Source organism: Cebus imitator, unplaced genomic scaffold (assembly GCF_001604975.1).
Source record: "Cebus imitator isolate Cc_AM_T3 unplaced genomic scaffold, Cebus_imitator-1.0 Scaffold314, whole genome shotgun sequence".
Taxonomy (NCBI): domain Eukaryota; kingdom Metazoa; phylum Chordata; class Mammalia; order Primates; family Cebidae; genus Cebus; species Cebus imitator.
This window is the reverse complement of record NW_016107629.1, coordinates 2463461-2482923: the sequence shown is the minus strand read 5'-3', so window position 1 is coordinate 2482923 and position 19463 is coordinate 2463461. Positions and strand designations below refer to the sequence as shown.

Here is a 19463-nt window from a genome sequence, read left to right as displayed (position 1 = left end):
CAGCCTCTCCACTATTAGAGATTATACTCAAGACTGTAGGAACCACCACCAAAGATTTAGAGCTGTGAAAACCTAAATTGTCTAGAAGTGGTATGTTCTTAGTATGTTAATTTGAAACATTGTATCACATAGTGGTTAGTTTATAGTGGTATAGTTAAGCCATGGATACCATGGATTAAAAATCATATCCTTGGCTCCCTTGGGACCATAATTTCTAGCTATAACTGTATTTGTGTGGGTGGGAAACCATGTTTCATGCTTCAAGCACATGATGCTCACAAACTGTTTATTTGAAGAGTAACTGTCATTCAGTAGATTGTTGTTTTGACAACATACACATAGAATAGATAAGCAGATATATTTAATAGAAGGAAGAACCAAGCTAGGTAACCTTAAATTCATTCAGAAATTTATGTTGGGATGTAAAGAAAATCTATTTAATCCATCTCCACTGATTTGAACTTACGATTGCCAACCTAGAACAGCCAAGTATTGTTTCATCTACTTAAGAAAATTTGATAAGCCAGTTAAACAATAAACAAGATTTATGATGTATACTAATTCTACTTAACAAAGCAAATTATTTTAAATTTTATTTTGCAATATGTTGTACCTAAATGAGTACTGCTAATTACAAGTAAGTTTTACTTATTAAAGGAGATTCCACAAACATATAATTCACACATACTTTAAGTTTATATTTATTCTAATATTTTGTTTGATTTAGATTTACAGATCCAGACTGATCTTCCTTAATTGGTTATAATTAGTAATGGATGGGTGTGTGTGTGTGTGTGTGTGTGTGTGCATGTGTTTAAGAATCAGAGAAAGATTTGACTTTATCCATTTCCCCTTCCTCCCTCTCCATCCCCCAGGTTTTTACCTAGTCTTGCTAGGTCAGCATTAGAAAAAAATCTGGCAGATGCTACAATAGAAATAAATACTGATGATAATTTGGAGTCAGAACTAAAGGATTACAAATGTAAGTATTTGATTTGACTCTTTTTTGTATGTTAAATAATCATTTATTTAACAACAAACATTTGATGCTATTTATTTTAATTCCAGTTAAAAATGTTTTTGGTTTTCATCTATCTTATGTATTAGCTTGAAGAAATGAATCTGATTTTTTTTAAGTTTGAAAAACACAAGTTAAATCTTAGAATATTTACTTCATTAAAGTACATGCTAAATACAATTCCCCTCACCTTTAAGTCTCACAATTGATACTAATTGATACTCTGAGAATTCCTGCTGTAAATCAACTTGTCTAATTTTGACAAACGTACTTTTTCCAAATGTATTTCACCAGCGAATCTAGAATGCTGTTTTCTTTGCAATTTACACTTTGAGGGTCAGCAATGTTCTATAAGATACGTAGGAGAAACTTTTCTAGATTGATACAAACTAAAATAATAATTAGAATATGCATACCCTTTTATTCCTTATTCCTTCCGTTTCCACCTGTATTGTCTTTTGTGGTACTTTTCTTTTGGATACCCATCTGTATAATTCTGAGTTTTGGGGAGATTTAGTTCTTCATTTAAAAGCTTCCTATTCTTCAATTAGAACACAATGGAAGATTTTCAGTTTTTTTAAAATGTAAATACCTATTTTACCAAAACAGCCAATGTGTGACCACTCTTTAAAAGGGACTGTTGTGGCTTTCTTTGTAGCAGATGCTTTTAATCCTTGGGGCTGCACTGAGACAAGTATTTGGTATCAAGGAAATAAGATGACTTTCTTAGAGTCAAATTATAAACCCAGCATTCTGAGGGATCCGAATACAGATACGCAGAGTCAACTCAAAGATACGGAATAATATTATAGTCTCATAATATTATTTCAGTGAGTCTATTAAATACCTAAAGAAAGACTCATTCAGACTGTAGATTTGGTCTTGGTTACTGGCTAGTGTTAGCAGTGCCCATTTAAGCCTCATGTAGGAGATAAGGAACCTAAGTGAAGAGACTTTACTTATCTGGTTCCATTCCTCTATAAGGCCATCTCTCTTGTGAAGAATTCATTTAATTAAGTCTCCATGATCAGAGCTCATGCTCACACAACAACATTCTGATGAGGAACTGGCTTTCCATGCCGGTTCCCTCCAATTAATATGGTGGTTATTTATATCATAGTTCATGTGAAAGTTACAGTTGTCATATAACATTTTGCAATTCTGATTTTACATCAGAATATATAGAGCGAAACCAGAATATATATATATTTAATATTCTCCTGAAAGTTAGATTTGCCCTCAGTTGTGATGGCAAAATCAGGTTTACAGCTACTAGGCTGAGAACCTTGGCAAATTCACCAAAATAATGCCATTCTGTGAGTTTCTTAGAAGATAGCTAGCCAACTTTTTCCCACAGAAGTGCTAGCATGACCATTCTTTTAGTGCATTTCCCTTTTTGAGCTTGACATTTTAACAATAAACATTGGTTGAGTGAATAAGCTTGTCCTAAAGCCGTAAATCTACTGAATGGATGTATTCCATAAACTAAACCACAGATAGCATCAGATGCTCTTTGAATCTGAAATTGGGTGTGTCATCTCAGCATGCAAGTAGATAGTAGATTCACTGCCGCATCCCTGCTCCTTCTTTCCCTTTACAGTTTTATATTGGGTCTATTTCAGAGCCCTAATAGTAGTAAATAAATAGTAAACTCTCAGTGTTACAGTTCATGGTTTTCCTTCCCCATAGAAGTTTGAGAATAAAAGGAAAATGGCAAGGATCTAATATTGAAGGGCAAAGTTACTATTAAGATCTACTGTGCTTGTCAAATGTGTAGCACTCTACAGTGATTACACTGGGTGGCAATTAATTATATTTAGTTCAAACTTGTTCACAGTACTCCATAGAAGCAAATGTTGCTTTTCTCCATTTCTTTCAAAAGGCTTAGCACAAAAGTTGCATTCTAGTGGAGAAACAAACTATAATTTTCTTATTTGAAGTAGAAAAAAAAAAGATGGGTGAATTGTTTAAGGCATTGTATATTTGCTTGCTAAAGTATTTCCATAGGCTGGAATGTTATTTGGAGTCAAAATATTAAATATACCCCATACGGTAGAAAGAATGTCAAACTAGACTAAATTGTGTTTTAAGCTCTACTCATTAGCTGGGTGATTTTGAGCAAATTGTGTAGTGTATGTTCTTCATATTCTCATTATTCTTTCCTCTTTGAATTACATGAAATTATATGAGAAAAAAATGAGGTGAACTTTCAGCTTGGGATCTGGCACATAGAAGGTCTTCAATAAATATAGTTAAATGATAACAATAAATAAATGATAGTTTATATCATTGTAATCATTAATATTACTATAATAACTACTATTAATGCTGTTAATATTGTTATTGAACTTGGAACATGTCAGTGAACATGTCATGTATGTTTGGTTACTGTAGGGAATAATATGAAATATGTTCCCTGACTTCAAGAGCTTTATTATTTAGTTTTCTAGCTTCAAGGAACTCATAATCTATTCTAGGTCAACCTATTTAAGCAAATAGGGAATAATATAATAATTATTATTACAAAATAATTGCATAAGACAGAGGTTCCCAATCTAGCTGGGTATGAAAATCACCTAGGTAATTATTTGAAAATATAGGCTTCCTGGACCAACCTTGAAAATAGTAATTTTAAAATATTTCTTTATTTTTTTTAATGTTTAAATTTTTATTTATTTATTTATTTAGAGGCAGGGTTGCACTCTGTTACCCAGGCTGGAGTACAGTGGTGCAATCATGGCTCACTGTAGCCCCAACCTCCTGGGCTCAAGTAATCCTCCTGCCTCGGCTTCTTGAGTAGCTGGGACTACAGGCATGTGCCATCAGGACTGGCTAATTTTTCAGATTTTTTTTTGTAGGGACAGGGTTTCTCTGTGTTGCCCAGGCTGGTCTTGAACTCCTAGACTCAAGTGATCCTTCTACCTTGGCCTCCCAAAGTGCTGGATGACAGTCATGTGCCACTTCACTTGGCTGAAAATAGTAACTTAAGAGTTCTGTGGTAGGTTAATTCATCTGTATTTCTGACTAGAGCTATAGGAGATTATCTTAAGGGGTTTTTGAATTGGTGCACACTAAAATATAATATTCAAGATGCTTTGGAGCTTTTGAATTTAAGTGTATTTAACTTATATATGTGTTATAGTCTCTGACCAAACAAGCCTATGAAAGTGGCTTGACTGTATTCTATTTTTTTTAACTTTCTCGCATGTATATATATATTTCTCACATATATATATATATATATACACATACATATATATAGTTTGTTGTCTACATTGTTTTAAAGAAAATGTGTTACCTTTTGGAGCATTTTATATCTAGAGCAGTGGTATTTTATTACCACCCTCAAGCTTATTTCTTTAGATGTTAAATTAATATCCACAGATATTACTGAAGCTGTATTGTATTCTATGTTGTATGGCTTGGCATCTCTGAGGACAGTGCTATGAATAATTATCTGTCCTGTGTGAAATGTTTAGGTGAAATAACAGCTGGATCTCTCAGGATTGGTGCTGTTAGTGCACCGATCTATAATGCACATGAGAAAATGAAAGTGCCTGATGTTCTGTTCTATGACAACGTTCAGGTAAGAACATGTTCTTGGATAAATCACTTAAATTGTGGTAGTAAACTCCAATTCAAGTGAAATTGACATGTAATTATTTTTGTGATTTCCTAAATTTAATTTAGATGATGCAAAATGAAGAATTGAACATCTTTTATTAAGACATAAAACAGAAAATAAAGACAGAAAACAGAAAATTTTTTCCAAAGCTAGTTAAAAATTAGAGGAATTGTTGCTATGATTAGGGTAATAAATTATAGATATATGCATATAATTATATATGTAATTTGATATACAAGTTTTAAATTAAAGCAAACATTTTAAAATTTGAAACAAAACAGAGCTATCATCTTCTCTTTTACTTGCTTGTTAAAACATTTCAGTAGTCCAGAGGGATATGTCCTAGGCATGCTTTTTGTCATATTCTTCCTTTTCCTGTAAATTCCTAGTATTTTTCTTTTCTTTCCTTTTACTTTCTTTTTAAAGGAAGGAAAGTAGAGAATTCCCTCCTTGTAAACTAGCCAATAATTATGGACCTTCCACTAAGACATATAAATTTGTATCTAGAAAGCTTTATTGTGGATGTTTACTTCAATAAGAATATTTTTAGAGAAAATTACCTATAATACAAGATTTTTTTTCTCTTCTAACTTTTCTGTCAAGTGGCTATGTATATTTCTTTTATAGCAAAACACATACTTAAAATTTCCATAATACATTTTAAATTATATTAACTGTGTATGCATCTAGACATATTATTCTTAATAAAAATCTTGATTAAAATTTCTGAAATCTGTCAAAACTATAAGTATTTTCTATGGCATAGAAAAGAGCATAACCCTGGTTTGATTTTCATTCATTCTATAGCCAATTAAGGTTTTATTTTTCTTCTGTTAACATTAATGCTCTTGCACAATCAGTAGACAAATGAACAGAAAATAAAGTTACTTATAAGATACAAAAGTAGAAAAAAAAATCTTGCCTGTCAAAGACAAAAGCATGATTATGAGGAAAACATACTATTTCCAATCAATGCTAGTATTACACTCTATTCACATAGTGGAGAGGAACAAAGAGGCAAAGAAGCAGGAAACTGTTATAAGTGACAATTTGAAAAACTCCATGGTGGCAAAGATCAAAAAGGCTTCACAGGATATAAGAATGTAGGAAATTCAGTAGCGGCAAAGACCACTGTGCCCTTGAACACAATGTCTGTTGCCATGGTGTTTGTGACATGGACATTTAGGATGCAGGGTTGTGTGAACTTTACACAGTGGCCCTGAGGGACTTTTCATAAGCTGTCTCCAAAACGTACCTTCCCTTCTCAAAGCATTATGAATTAACCATTAATAAATTTTTTTTACCTGCACCAGTTCCACAACAGTAACTTGATTAAATTTGCTCCCATTGTGTATATTATTACTTCCTTTTATGCTATACTTCATCTTTGAAGCAGTAGTCAGTGCCTCTTGCAGATTTAGGTGCTCCTGTGTCATCTTGTTCATGCTGTGTTGTCCCCTTACCACATTGTGTTGAAATGGACTTTTAAAATGTGTTTTTCCGTATCACTAAGGCATAGCTCTATGTTTTCTTTATTTAGTATTTCCAGCAAATAGCAAAGTGCCTGGCACATAGTAACTGCCAAGTAAATATGTGCTGAATGGATTAATAAAAGAACGAATAAGAGTTTGAATGTTCATGATAAAGAGTATTACTTCAGGCCAGGCGTGGTGGTTCATGCCTGTAATCCTGGCACTTTGGAAGGCCAAGGTGGATGGATCATGAGGTCAAGAGATCGAGACCATCGTGGCAAGCATGGTGAAACCCTGTCTGTACTAAAAATACAAAAATTAGCTGGGCATGTTGGCGTGCACCTGTGGTCCTAGCTACTTGGGAGGCTGAGGCAGGAGAATCACTTGAATGCTGGAGATGGAGGTTGCAGTCAGCCGTGAAAGCACCACTGCACTCCAGCCTGGAGACAGAGTGAGGGTCCATCTCAAAAAAAAGAAGTTTTACTTTATTAAATCTTTCATTAAGGAATATTATACTTGCAGCAGTAAGGAGAAGAGTTGGAGGAAAGAGAAATTAATAACCTCTTAATAAGCCTAAGGAATTTTAGATGAGTAAGAATTTAAAAATACCCACTATGAGTCTGGTCTTGTCCTAAGGTATTGGGATACAGAGATTAAAATACGCACACAAATATATGCAGCTCTAGGGCTCAAGTTGTTCATAATCTGCAAATAAATACACATAGTTTCTACACAGTGTAGTGGAAGTAGGTGCAGGTTACTTATGGTAGCCTTGATGGGATTGACTGGCCCAGATTGGAATGATTATAGAAAATTGGTCAACCAGACCCAACTAGGAGAGTCTCTCAATCAGAAAGACTAGCATTAGCAGAGACTTAGTTATATGAGAGAGTAGCTCATTTAGGGAGCTACACTAGAAGCTAAGGTTGCAAGTGGAAGAGTGCCAAGAGAAAAGGCTGGTGAATTAGGAAAGAGGGAGATCTCAGTTTTGCTAGTTAAGGAATTTGGATTCTATTTAGAAAATGAGGAAGTTATTGAAAGATTGTAAGCACATTTATACTTTGACTAACTTTGCTTTTACTCTTTAAGTATTGTTTAGAAGTTAGAACCAAGGCAAAGAGAAACTAGTTAGGTGGTTATTGCAGTAGTCCGGGTGAAATTTATGAAGGATATGAACTAAAGAGGTGACAGTGGGGACAGAGTGGAGAGGACACATTGCAGGGCTATTTAAGAGATCAAGTCAGTGGAACTTTGTGTTAGATGAAAGGTGGAGATTCTTTCTCAGGGAGCACAATGTCTGGTGGAAAAGTAAACAGAAGAGTAAGTAGAACATTATTCTAAATCATGCCTATGATTGGAAAGACAGTATAGAAGGAGAGTGATAGGAGATGAGGCTGAGACTAGATCAAAAATGTAAGGAATGACCTTTGCTCCTAAAGTGTTAGAAGTCATTTAAGGAATTTTGAGAAATAAGGTGACAAGATTTTGAACAAAGAAGTGTCAGTACTGTAAGAACACATTGGCTCAAGGGGAGACTAAAGTTAGAGAAGCTAATTAGCTGATACAAATCTAGGCCAGAGATAATAAAAACCTCAATCAAAACTGTAGGGTTGTAGATACAGTTGATTTTTGGTGGCTTAACAACTCAGATGTTGTTTAGTTGGATCTTGATAAGAGAGGAGTAAGGTGGGCAGGGTGCTGGTAATAGGAGTTTGGTCAGCTGGTAGGAAATGATGCCATTAAATGGAGAAAAAGATAAAGGATAAAGAATGAAGTTAAGGAGAAAGTAATAAGTTGAGTTTTAGTTGTGTTGAATTTAGGTGACTGGGGAATAATAAGATGGTTTGATCACACCAAAATACAGGGCTATAGTTAAGAAGGAAAGTTTTGCTGCTGAAGATTAGTGTAGAGTTGGTGATTGAAGCCATGAGATAGATGAGAGAATTTAAGGAGAGCAGGGTCAGAGGTAGGTCTTTGAACACTGATATGTGGGTATCCAACTCTGCACACAGCCCTCCCTCAACCCTCAGGTGGGTGCAAGTAGCCACAACCTGCCCAATACCATGACTGCAAAGGGAAGCATGTAAGAAGGTAGAAAGAGAACAAATGAAGGAACTGTGGGGAAAATCAATATTTAAGGAATTGCTACAACAAGATCCAGCTCAGAAAACTACGGGGAGAGATTGTTAGAGAGATAGGGAGGAATCAGGGGAAATGGAAAACTGGGAAGGAAACTTCTAGGAAATTGTCTGCAGTACTAAGTGGGTCAAAAGGCTGAGATAATTATGTTGGCAGTGACTTAGCCTTAGCTAAGGTTTGTTGATTTGAATAATTTAGTTAGGTGAATGAGGGCATGAAGTAGGAGGACATGAGAATTGTAAAGAAGAACACAAATATAGTTTGGATTATTTTTCAATATTTACATTTCTTTTTTCTTTGGTTGGCTATTTAGGTACTTACACCAACTTTTCAATGTAGATTAGCCCATTCATTATTGAAAGAACTTAGTGTTTTCTGGAATTGGCACTGACTTTTCATCTTAGTGAAAAGTAAGAGGTCTCCATACTATATTGCCACCAGAACTCAGCTTAAAATGATGTTCTAGGACTCTGTTTTATAGGATGACCATTTATCTTTATTTGCTAAACATAGTCTCTGCTTATACTTATTGTCCCAGCATAATTATTAATAATGTCTCTTTTTATTCTTAAAGAATATGCCTTATATCCATTTAAAAGTGTTAAAGAATAGACAGTTAATGGATATACTCACCTCATTTCAAGCCTTGTTAAAACTCTAGCTCCATGGTGTATCTGAAATAATTTTTGAAAATAAAAATCACCAAAATAAACATCAGGGAATACTCATTTGTTCCTGAAGGAAATTAAACATTTTCTCAGGTTTTCTTCTAAGAAAGAAACTCTGAAAGAAGATACTATTAAATTTGACAAGAAAAATTTGTGTGTATATATATAGTTTATATGTAAATATAAAATATATGTATATTTTTATATCTATATGCTATATATAATTTATATATATAATACCATATATATGAAGCACCATAAATGAAATTTTAAAAAGAAAAGCAAGTAACGTACTAGAAAAATATCTGCAGCATGTGTTAGATGCAAAAGGTTAATTTGCCTTTTTACAAATAGGGAACTTCAATAACTTTAGTACTTATGAACCTGCTATTGATTTGATACAGAAAACCAAGAGAAAGAGAAAGTAATAGGAATATTAATTGTGCTAGAGTGTAGATCTCTTCCCAGCCCCAAAGAACCCTCATGACCTACTTACAGGTGTCTTATTTTTCAAGATGCAAAAGAGCAATGTATTTTCCTCTGTGGCTATTGTGAGCAACGTTAATCTTGTTCTTTTATTATATTGTGTCATAATTCAAATTTAAAAGTATGGAAGGTAAATAGTATATTTTTAATTCTGAAGCTATCCATAGCTTTAAAAGTAATGGTTAAGAACAAGTCAATATAAAATGTTCCCTGGAAATGTCCAGTTATTTTAGGAAGTCTTTGTATATTTACATTAGCAAGTGTCAATTTAAATATTATATGAAATTATAAGCCAACTCTACATAGTATAATAGGTAAAAAATATCTGAGTTGAATTATAAAAATTCCAAAATATTGGTCAGTTGCTTAGTCTTGCTCAGGTGGACTATTTCAGGTTTTCAGTATCAGTTACCTAAATGGTTATATAATTTACTTATAACCACAGAATTAATTTTGTGTTAAATCACATCACTTGATTATTATTTATTATAATAGATATTTATATTCTATAAAGATATCTCACCTTGATAGTACAAAACACAGTTAACCTCTAGTTCTTTTTTCTCTAGCACATGCTAGTGATGGAAGATATGCTGAAAGACTTTCTCCTTGGAGAACACTTATTGTTGGTTGGCAACCAGGTGAGTTATGGCTAAAATCTAGGTACTAATGAAAAGATGATAGTAGCAATTTAAAAGCAGTAAGTTTCTTCTTGTTGGGATCAGCTTGTTTTCCCCTATTAAATGACTGGTTTAATTGAATGATGGAAGGCTGCTACCCTCTAAACTTCAAAATTACCTCATCACCCTCCATTCTATCTCCCACCAAGTTCTGTTCATTCTGTTTATAGGTATCTACTCTTGTCCACATCTGTCACTCTAGCCCCAGTGATCTTCACCTGTCACCTGGATTACAGCAGTAGTTTCCTATGATAGCTCCATCCCCACTTTATTCCCATTCTTATTTACGGTCCATTCTGTAGTATCTGTAGTCAGATTGATACTTGTAAAACTAAAATCTAATTGAGTCTCTCTTTTTGCTGAAATTGGTTCCCCATTGCTGTTCGGTACAGTCTGAGTCTTCAGTATGGTATACAGTCCTACAGGATTCACCCTCTGCTCAGCCCTCTAGTCCTAAGCCATAGCCCCTTCTTTCTGTCACTGTGTTGGCTTGAGGCACTCTGCAGTTTCTTATCTGTTCAGTTATTTATCTCTGCTCTGGTCCCCGGTACACGTTACTCCTTCTGCAGGGAGAACTTCCTGTCTTCTTCCCATATATCTTCCCTTTAACTCGTGGAAGGGAGGCCTTCCCTTGTCCCTGGCTGAATAGGTTTTTCCTGCTTCTGCTCCCTTTTATCATACTAGTCATACCATATGACTGTCTTTGCAACTTGTCTATATGTCCCTTGAGAGCAGATATCATGTTTTTCTTATTCATCTCTGTCCTCAACTCCTAGCATGGAACCTGTTACATAGTAGACACTCAAAGCATGTTTATGGAGGAACGGATGGAAATTTTAGGTTTACGGGACCTGGTAATTTTTCTCAATTGAATTTTCAGGCTCACAATGAATAGCACTTTTGGTTTTTTAAATTGGTCTTAAATTAAGGGTAATAAGGTTTCTAAAGTTTGGTTTCTATTTTTTTTCTTTTTTGTATTTTTTAAAATAATATGTACTCTTTATATATTTAGTTCCTCAATCTTATTTTAAAGTACTGATTTAAAATAAAAAATAAAAAATCGCCAGTTAAGTGGTTTATTGATTTGAGTGCATAGGCTTGGAAGTTAGATGACTAGAGGCTCATCAGCAACTCTTCCACATATGTTTGTATGACTTTGGGCAAATTGCTTACCTTACTAAGTCTCAGTTTCCTGATGTCTAACCTGGGAATAAAAATAGTATGGTCTCTCTGGGCTAATGTAATGTAAGGATGTCATGAGATAATGTATGGGAAGTACTTCACACAGTACTCAGTTCTGTCAGCTAAATACCTGTGTATCACTGTATAATTTAAAAGTAATATTCACTTTTGAATATTACTTTTAAAAATGAAAAATATTTCATTTTTAAAAATAAGAATTAAAAATAGAACAATAAATTATTTATGATCCTTTAATTCCAACTGTTTGAAAAATCCTACCTGTTTTTCTTCACTGAAAAATAAAAGATTAGCCTATATACCAGAGTGGGAAGATGAAGTTGAGTTAACAATATTTGGTTCTTGATATTGAAACCCAGGAAGTCACAATTCTCATCTCACTTTGAAAAACATTGGCTCTGTGGACATTCAAGTCTTATATAGCCCAAAGTACTTTGTAAACTTTTTGTAAGAGTTTCACAAACTTTTTGTAAGTTAAACTTTGGTGCACTCAGTGTGTCCTTTTCAGAACTTCTGCCATTGTCTGAATGGCCTGAGACATAGAGGCTGTTGGCATCCCAACGGCAGCAGACCAGCATGGAAAAGAGAATAGACCAAGTCTATACAGAACTGGGGCTTGAGGAATAATTTTTCTAAGGTGCAGGCTTTCAAAAGGAAGATCCCTAGAGTTAAAGGTATGGTATCCAAATGGTTTTGAAGTATCTCCCATGATATTGCTATCCTAAGGGTTTGGTGGGTTGGGTGCAGTTGGTTTCTTGGCAAAGATAGCACTTACAATTGAGCAGGTAATAGATTAGAGTTTTGGGAGGGGCTTCTAGGTTAAAAGGTTGAAGTTAATGCCTAGCCAATAACCAGAGAGACAGAAAGCATTGTCTAACCTATGGAGGACTGGGGAGAGCTATGCAGAGTGAAGTGTGAAATAGAACAGGGGTTTGCTTCTGCTTTATGATGAGTGAAACAGCGACTGTTAAAGTGTTTTGGAATTGTCCTAGAGTGCTATACACACCTTGGCATAAAATTTAATATGCTATCTTTCATCTGTTTCCAGTCCTAAAGAAAGGAACAAGGCATTAGAGCAAAGGGCTAGGCAGTGGAATGGAGGGAAGAGCAGCTACAACTCCACAGATAGATGGTTGTGTTTTGGGGTTCAGGGGAGCTCTCAACTCCCCTGAGAGGACATTTCTCCAGGTTCTTGATCTATCACTCTCTCAAGAATGGGAGAGGAGACCGCAGCGTAGTGTGCTCATAAATACCAGACTCAAAAGATGTTTGAAGAAAAGTGATTTATTTAGGTAGAGAAAGGGGGGGGGGACAGAGAGACAGAGAGAGAGAGAGAGAAAGGGAACCCCAGAGGGGAAATCCAGGAGAGAGAAAGACAGCTTCCACGAAGGTAGTGTACATGGAAGGGGGTCCAAACATGGAGTCCCAAGGGGGTGTGGAAGAAGGGGACTTTTAACCTGGGAGGAAACCCCACCTTCTCCAAGACCCCTGGCCAATGAAAGGAGTTCCTTAGAACTTCCGCTGGAATGATTGACTTTTGATCCTTTCCCATGCGTGAGAAAATTAAAACAGAGACTGTTAAATCTCCCGGATGGAGAGAGATGGAAGAGGGGCATGGCACTGAGAAGTCCTTGCCCTTAAAACTACTCCCTCTTGTGTGCCTGGAAAGAGAACACATTCCCTCAGTTGGACTCCAGCTTCTGGTAAGGATGGGCAAGTGCACCAATTTTCAATCCTGTCTAGGACTGGTTCAGGATTCAGCTAGATAGAGCCTGCAAGTTGAAGATCCTCAGGAAGAGCAAGGCAGGAGCCATGGGGTGGCACAAACTTTTACTTATCTATCAGTTCTATCACAAACACCATCTGTGGTCAGCAGATTAGTGTCTTGCCTTCTTGTACCCCTCTCCTGCCACTCTCCATTTGGGAGAAAGAAGTTACAAAGAGATTATATTTAGTATGAGTTGCTATGTTTAGCTGGACCTTTTCATAACAAAAGAGTTTTCTGTTCTTTCATTATAAACCTCTAAGACCATCAGTGTTATATCGTAGTACCAGTGTTGAAGGAACATTTATATTTTGTAAGTAAGTTCTGCTACTTGTGTTCATTATATTATATAGTGAAAAAGTCTAGCTCTTTTAGACTGTCATTTGATATCCTCCATGGTCTAAACCTGCTCTGCTTTCAGCCTGGTGTTTGATTTCTCCCCATAAACTCTTGTCCTCAGATAAATTAAATACTCTGTTTCCCAAACATACCTTCTTATCAGTGTTATATTTCAACCTCTGATCTTTGCCAGCACATCCTCTTCTTTCCTTTGTCTTTGCCTAATCACATTTTCTTAACCTCGGAGTGGAAATGTGGCATCATGGAAAAGGAGTAAGCTGGGAACCCAAAGATCTACCTTCTTTTTCAGATTTTTTAACTCTCTGTGATATTTCAGTAAATTGTTATTGAGTAAATTGATATCTGTGATATCAACTGATATGTGATGCTGAGTAAATAGTTATTCCTTCTAATTAGGGCCTTTTCCTTTTTCTTTTCTATAAAATTATAGGGTTGGAATGGATATTTTCTAGGATCTCTCTGGCTGTAATATTCTACAATATACTTCTTTAATAAAGTCCTTGTGAACACTATGGCTTGAAGGCATGACTTCACTCTCTTAACTGTGATAGGAGGTTACTTATTATTTCTTTTGGGCTCCCGATAGATTTATACATTTACCCACCATCTCTATGAAAGAGAGAAAAAGAGTCATTATTTTTGTGTCCTCCCTGATGTCTTGCATACAGTAGACATTCAACAAATACTTGATGAATTAATTACTAGATTTTAGAGGACTATCTGAAATAAATTCCTGGCTGGGCGTGGTACTCATCCCAGCACTTTGGGTGTCCAAGGTGAGCGGATCACTTGAGGGCAGGAGTTCGAAACCAGCCTGGCCAACATGGCAAAATCCTGTCTCTCCTAAAAGAAAAAGAAAAGGATGGAGTGGCACGCGCTTGTAGTCCCAGGTACTCAGGAGGCTGAGACAGTAGAATCATGAACCTGGGAGGTGGAGGCCACCGTGAGCCAAGATCACGCCACTACACTCCAGCCTGGAAGACAGAGCAAGACTCCATTTCAAAAAAAAAAATACAATAAATTAAATATATAAATAAATTCCTAATGAGTAGCCAAAATTAGAAGTAATATGAATTTAAAATTTAGGCTTAGTTGGATTGTTTTCAGGGAGTTATAAGACAAATTGAAATTTCTTTTTCTCTGAGCTTGCAACTGTTTAAGTGAGGGAGACAAATGAATTAGATAAAATCTACCTCTCAGAGTAAATAGTTAAGTAGCCCATTCAACTGGATATAGTTCCATGATGACAGGATCAGAGACTGGCAGTGTTATCACTAAGAAAGAATAATGAAATGCTAATTATTTTTTAATTTCTAATAACAAAGTGCTGATTAGTATTTAGCTAATTAAATCGTATATAACTTTGCTTGTGCTTGCATTTACAAGGTCGGGGTGGAAATTGGATCAAGGTGGCTGGTGAAAATCTAAATAGAACTTTTTGAATCCTTCAGTCAATTTCAATTACTTTCTAATGTGTTTTCATAAGGTAACATCTATGCTAAGATCTTAGCAAGATTCTATGGTTAGACTCTTGGCTGCTTCCGCTTGGTAGGTATGAGGGAGTACGGAGCCACCTGTAGTATTCCTTGGCAAATGCAGTACCACACAGAGCTGTGCTTTGCTAAGGACTGGTGAGGAGTTTACGTGTTTTCTTTCTCTGTGCTGTCCTGGGTGCTGATCATCTAGGAGAGTTATTTATTTGGGAATGTGTATTTTTGCAGTAATAGCAACTCAGGTCCTTCTTCAGTAGCTTTAAAAATGCTGCTGGGCTTGGCGGCTCACACCTGTAATCCCAGCACTTTGGGAGGCTGAGGTGAGCGATCACCTAAGGTCGGCAGCTCCCTATGAAAATGCCTATTTTAATCACATGATTTATTTTGAAAGTAAATGAATGACTTGTAGCAATTGATCCGGCTCCTTTCCTTCTCCTTCTAAAACATTGTCTATAGATATATCCAGTCTACACAGCCTTCTCTTTGCAAACTAGAAACTGACTGAGCTCTATAAAAGAGATGTTTCATCACTTGATATCACACCTAGAGATGTTTTAGAAGACTGCTCTGTTACCAGTGGCAACTTTTACAATGAGGAAATTAAAGAGAATGGGTGCTGATTTAGAGGTATCTCAAGGTTTATCATCTTTATTAAACTCGATCTTACCTTTTTCTTGCAGATGTCATCTTTTCTAGGAATCTATGATATTAGAAAACATTTTATACCTGTTGGGAAGCTAAAAACAGTCCTACAAGCACCACTTGTCATAGCAAAATAAAGTAGCTTTCCCCTTATTTATAATAAAATTGATTTTTAAAAATTCTTTCTATTTTCTGCATGAGATTTTATAACACAGCACAGTCTGTCTAGTAAGTGCAGCAGAATTGCTGCCTTTCTGCCTAGTGAGATAGGGCACCCTGAAATTATACATGTTTCAGGGTCACTTAGAGTATAATGCTGCATATTATAAAACCACTTTAATATGCTATAACATGCATTATTTTCTACCTACTATAATTATAACATCATATGTATGTTTTATATTAGCAGGAGTTTCATGCTGTGCTTTTTTAAAAGTCATAGTATGGCTTTGTATTTAACAAAAAGAGAGATGGCTATGTATTTTCTAGCCAATGATGCTTTTTCTATGGCAGCTGTAGCTCAAGAATAAGTTTCCTGCTTTCCTCGCATTCCCATACCTGCTTTTCTTTTGATGTGTAGTGTCATATTCAATTTGATATACAAAATATTGATTGTGAAAATTTGGGGCTACAGAATCAGCCATATAATTACCATATTTCTTTTTGTTTAAAAAAAGTCCTTGTTGGGTGCAGTGGCTTATGCCTGTAATCCTAGCATTTTGGGAGGCTAAGGTGGGTGAATTAATTGAGTCCAGGAGTTTGAGACCGGTGCGGGCAATACGGGAAAACCCCATCTCTACAAAAAATATAAAAAATAGCCAGGCGTGGTGGCATGCACCTGTAGTCCCAGCTACTTGGGATGCTTAGGCAGAAGGATTGCTTGAGCTTGGGAGGCAGAGGTTGCAATGAGCTGAGATCACGTCATTGCACTCCAGCCTGGGTGACAGAGCAAGACGCTGTCTGAAAAATAAAAATTTAAAAAAAAAAAAAAAAGCCTCTAAGACTGAATCTCTGTTTTTGTGTAAGAATACGTATGTTTTGAGAGATAGTTGCTTTTTATCAGATATTTGAAGCCAAAATATATTTTAGGAATATGGTGTTCTGAAATGTTCAAGTACCCTTACATAGGAATTATTTTTTAGGCCAGATGTGGTGGCTCACACCTGTAATCACAGCACTTTGGGAGGCCCAGGCGGGCGGATCACCTGAGGTCGGGCGTTTGAGAACAGCCTGGCCAACATGGTGAAATCCTGTATCTACTAAACATACAAAAATTAGCCAGGTGTGGTGGTATAAGCTTGTAATCCCAGTTACTTGGGAAGCTGAGGCGGGAGAAACATTTGAACCTGGAGACAGAGGTTGCTTTATCTATTCTCCCAACACTTTTTTGTATGTCACCTTTTAATATATTATTCTTTTGCATATTATTTTTCTTATAGATATTTCAACATTTATCTCTAATATGACACGCTTTTATTATTACACCTAACAAATTAACAATAATCCCTTCATACAACCTGATGCTCTGTTTTCAGTTTTCCCCAGTTAACTTGAAAGTATTATTTTTGACTGAGTATAATGTCTCACACCCACAATTTCAGCACTTTGGGAGGCCAAGGTAGGCAGATGCCTTGATCCCAAAAGTTCCAGACCAGCCTGGGCAATATAGTAAAATCCTGTCTCTACAGAAAGTACAAAAATTAATTATCTGGGCATGGTGGCGTGCACCTGTAGTCCCAACTACTTGGGAGGCTGAGGTGGGAGGATCACCTGACCCCAGGAGGTGCAGGTTGCAGTGAGCCAAGATTAGGCCATTACATTCCAACCTGGGCAATAGAACAAGATTCTGTCTTAAAAAAAAAAAAAAAAAAAAAAGGTATTGTTTTATAATTGATTTGTTCTAATCAGCATCAAAACAAAGCCTGGCCATTGGATTTAGTTGATGTGCCTACTAAGTCTCTTTGAAAGAGAAAAGATGTACTCTCCTGTCATCTTTATCCTGAGAGGTATAGACCCATTTTTATGTATATAAACATTTTATTCAGAATTATACTAATATTAATGAAATTCCATTGAGAAAATATTATAAAAGTAAATTTCACTAGGCCAATTTAATTTCATGATTAATTTATACAATGAAATTATGCCATATCTATTTTTTCCAGGTAGGAAATGATTCATTCTTCTGAGTTTTCATAGCATTTGAATTTTAAACTCTTTTATACACTCTGAAAATCAATAAACATATATTTAATGCCTACTAAGCAAGACTCTATGAACATTTTAACTATATAATTCTTTGTATCTCATTCTATTAATTTCAAACTTATTATGATCAGAGATTCTATTTTTCTCCTGGTAGAGGTTTAGCAAATGTTGAATTATTTCATATTGAGATACTGTGAGTATTTTATTGCTAAAATTAAAGAATGTGTGAATTTTGCTTACTAATAACTTAAACTAAGCCCTGGCAGATTGCTACTGTGCACCATCAGAAATATACCATGTTGCTATGACAGCATAATTGTTTAATATCTGTAGAGGCACTGAACAGTTTGTCCAGAAATTTTCTTGCCTGTGTCCCCAGCTGGAAGTGGCAGCAGGGAATTTGATAACATAGTGTCTAATAGCTCTAGCAGCCTGGGGATCCCAAGGCTATGAAATACTTGGTTTCATCAAATGCAGTGGTACTCATTTTTATTTTAAATTATTTTTTGTTCCTTCTCAAACCCCTTAGTTAATGAAGTTGTCTGAATTACAGTGTGGAAATTCTTTGGCATTCTGCCACATTCTTTCTGCCAGTTTAGTTTGTCTATCCATTGTTTCTTAGTGAATATTATTTCTTGCATTTATCTTGAATCTGAATTTGTTTCTGCAGAAACATTGATCTCCCCTCCCCGCCTCTGTAGTATTTGTCATGGTTGCTTTGGTTATACCTGACGGCTGACCACACTACCGAAAACTATATCTTTGCCATTTATAGCAGCGCAGTATTTCAAAGGGAAAATACAGGGGTGTAGATTTTATTATTTTCATGTGAAAAGGAGGTTATGACTTTGATAGGGAGCTTTATAAGGATAATGTTTTAGAGACATGCAAACTAGTAATGTAATTGAAATGTACGTTTTCTCATCTGACTTCTGAATACTCAAACCCATTTGTATGACTGTTTAGGATTATTTATTATTCAGTTTTAATAATTTTTTCTGATTACAAGAGTAATGTATATGTATTGAGAGAATTTTGTAAATAAGAAATTTCCAGTGATCATTAACAATGATCTCTCACTTTGTTATAAGACAAAAGAATATCATTGTAAAATAGTGTTTGGAGATTAGCTTGTTTCAGCCCTCTCTGTTCAGATGAGCAACCTAGGCTCAGGTGGTGGTAAAAATTCCCACTTGAGAAGGCTAGCAAAGATTATAGTCAAGTCTCAAAATCCTTAAAATAGTATATTTTAAGGCATTTCAGCAAAGAATTAGAAGGTTCAACATTTGATGGGATTTTTTAAAGCAGTTAAAATTTATTTCTCTGGATTTGCTATAATATTAGTTTGTTTATTTTGTTACTTTTTACTATAATTGGTGTTTTTTAATGATATTCATGTGATGATTTTTTTTTTTTTTTTTTCCCCGACAGAATTTCTTTCTTGTTGCCCAGGCTGGAGTGCAGTGGCTCAATCTCAGCTCATGGCAACCTCCACCTCCTGGGTTCAAGTGATTCTCCCACCTCAGCCTCTGAGTAGCTGGGATTACAGGCATGCACCACCATGCCTGGCTAATTTTTTATTTTTAGTAGAGACCAGCTTTCTCCATGTTGATCAGGCTGGTCTTCAACTCCTGACCTCAGGTGATCTGCCCGCCACAGCCTCCCAAAGTGCTGGGATTGCCACAGTGCCCAGCCCCTGTGGTCACT

General features: G+C 35.7%; 1 protein-coding gene across 5 annotated transcripts in view; it reads left to right on the top strand.

Moving 5' to 3' along the window:
* The window catches only part of VWA8 (von Willebrand factor A domain containing 8), a 386591-nt gene that overhangs the window by 170647 nt on the left and 196481 nt on the right, over positions 1-19463 (top strand). For all 5 annotated transcript variants that reach the window (XM_037729667.1, XM_017503777.2, XM_017503778.2 and 2 more), the window contains 3 exons: positions 876-982; positions 4498-4604; positions 9978-10049. In XM_037729667.1, the coding sequence (XP_037585595.1) occupies positions 876-982; positions 4498-4604; positions 9978-10049 (286 nt within the window). The remainder of the gene's footprint in view (positions 1-875; positions 983-4497; positions 4605-9977; positions 10050-19463) is intronic.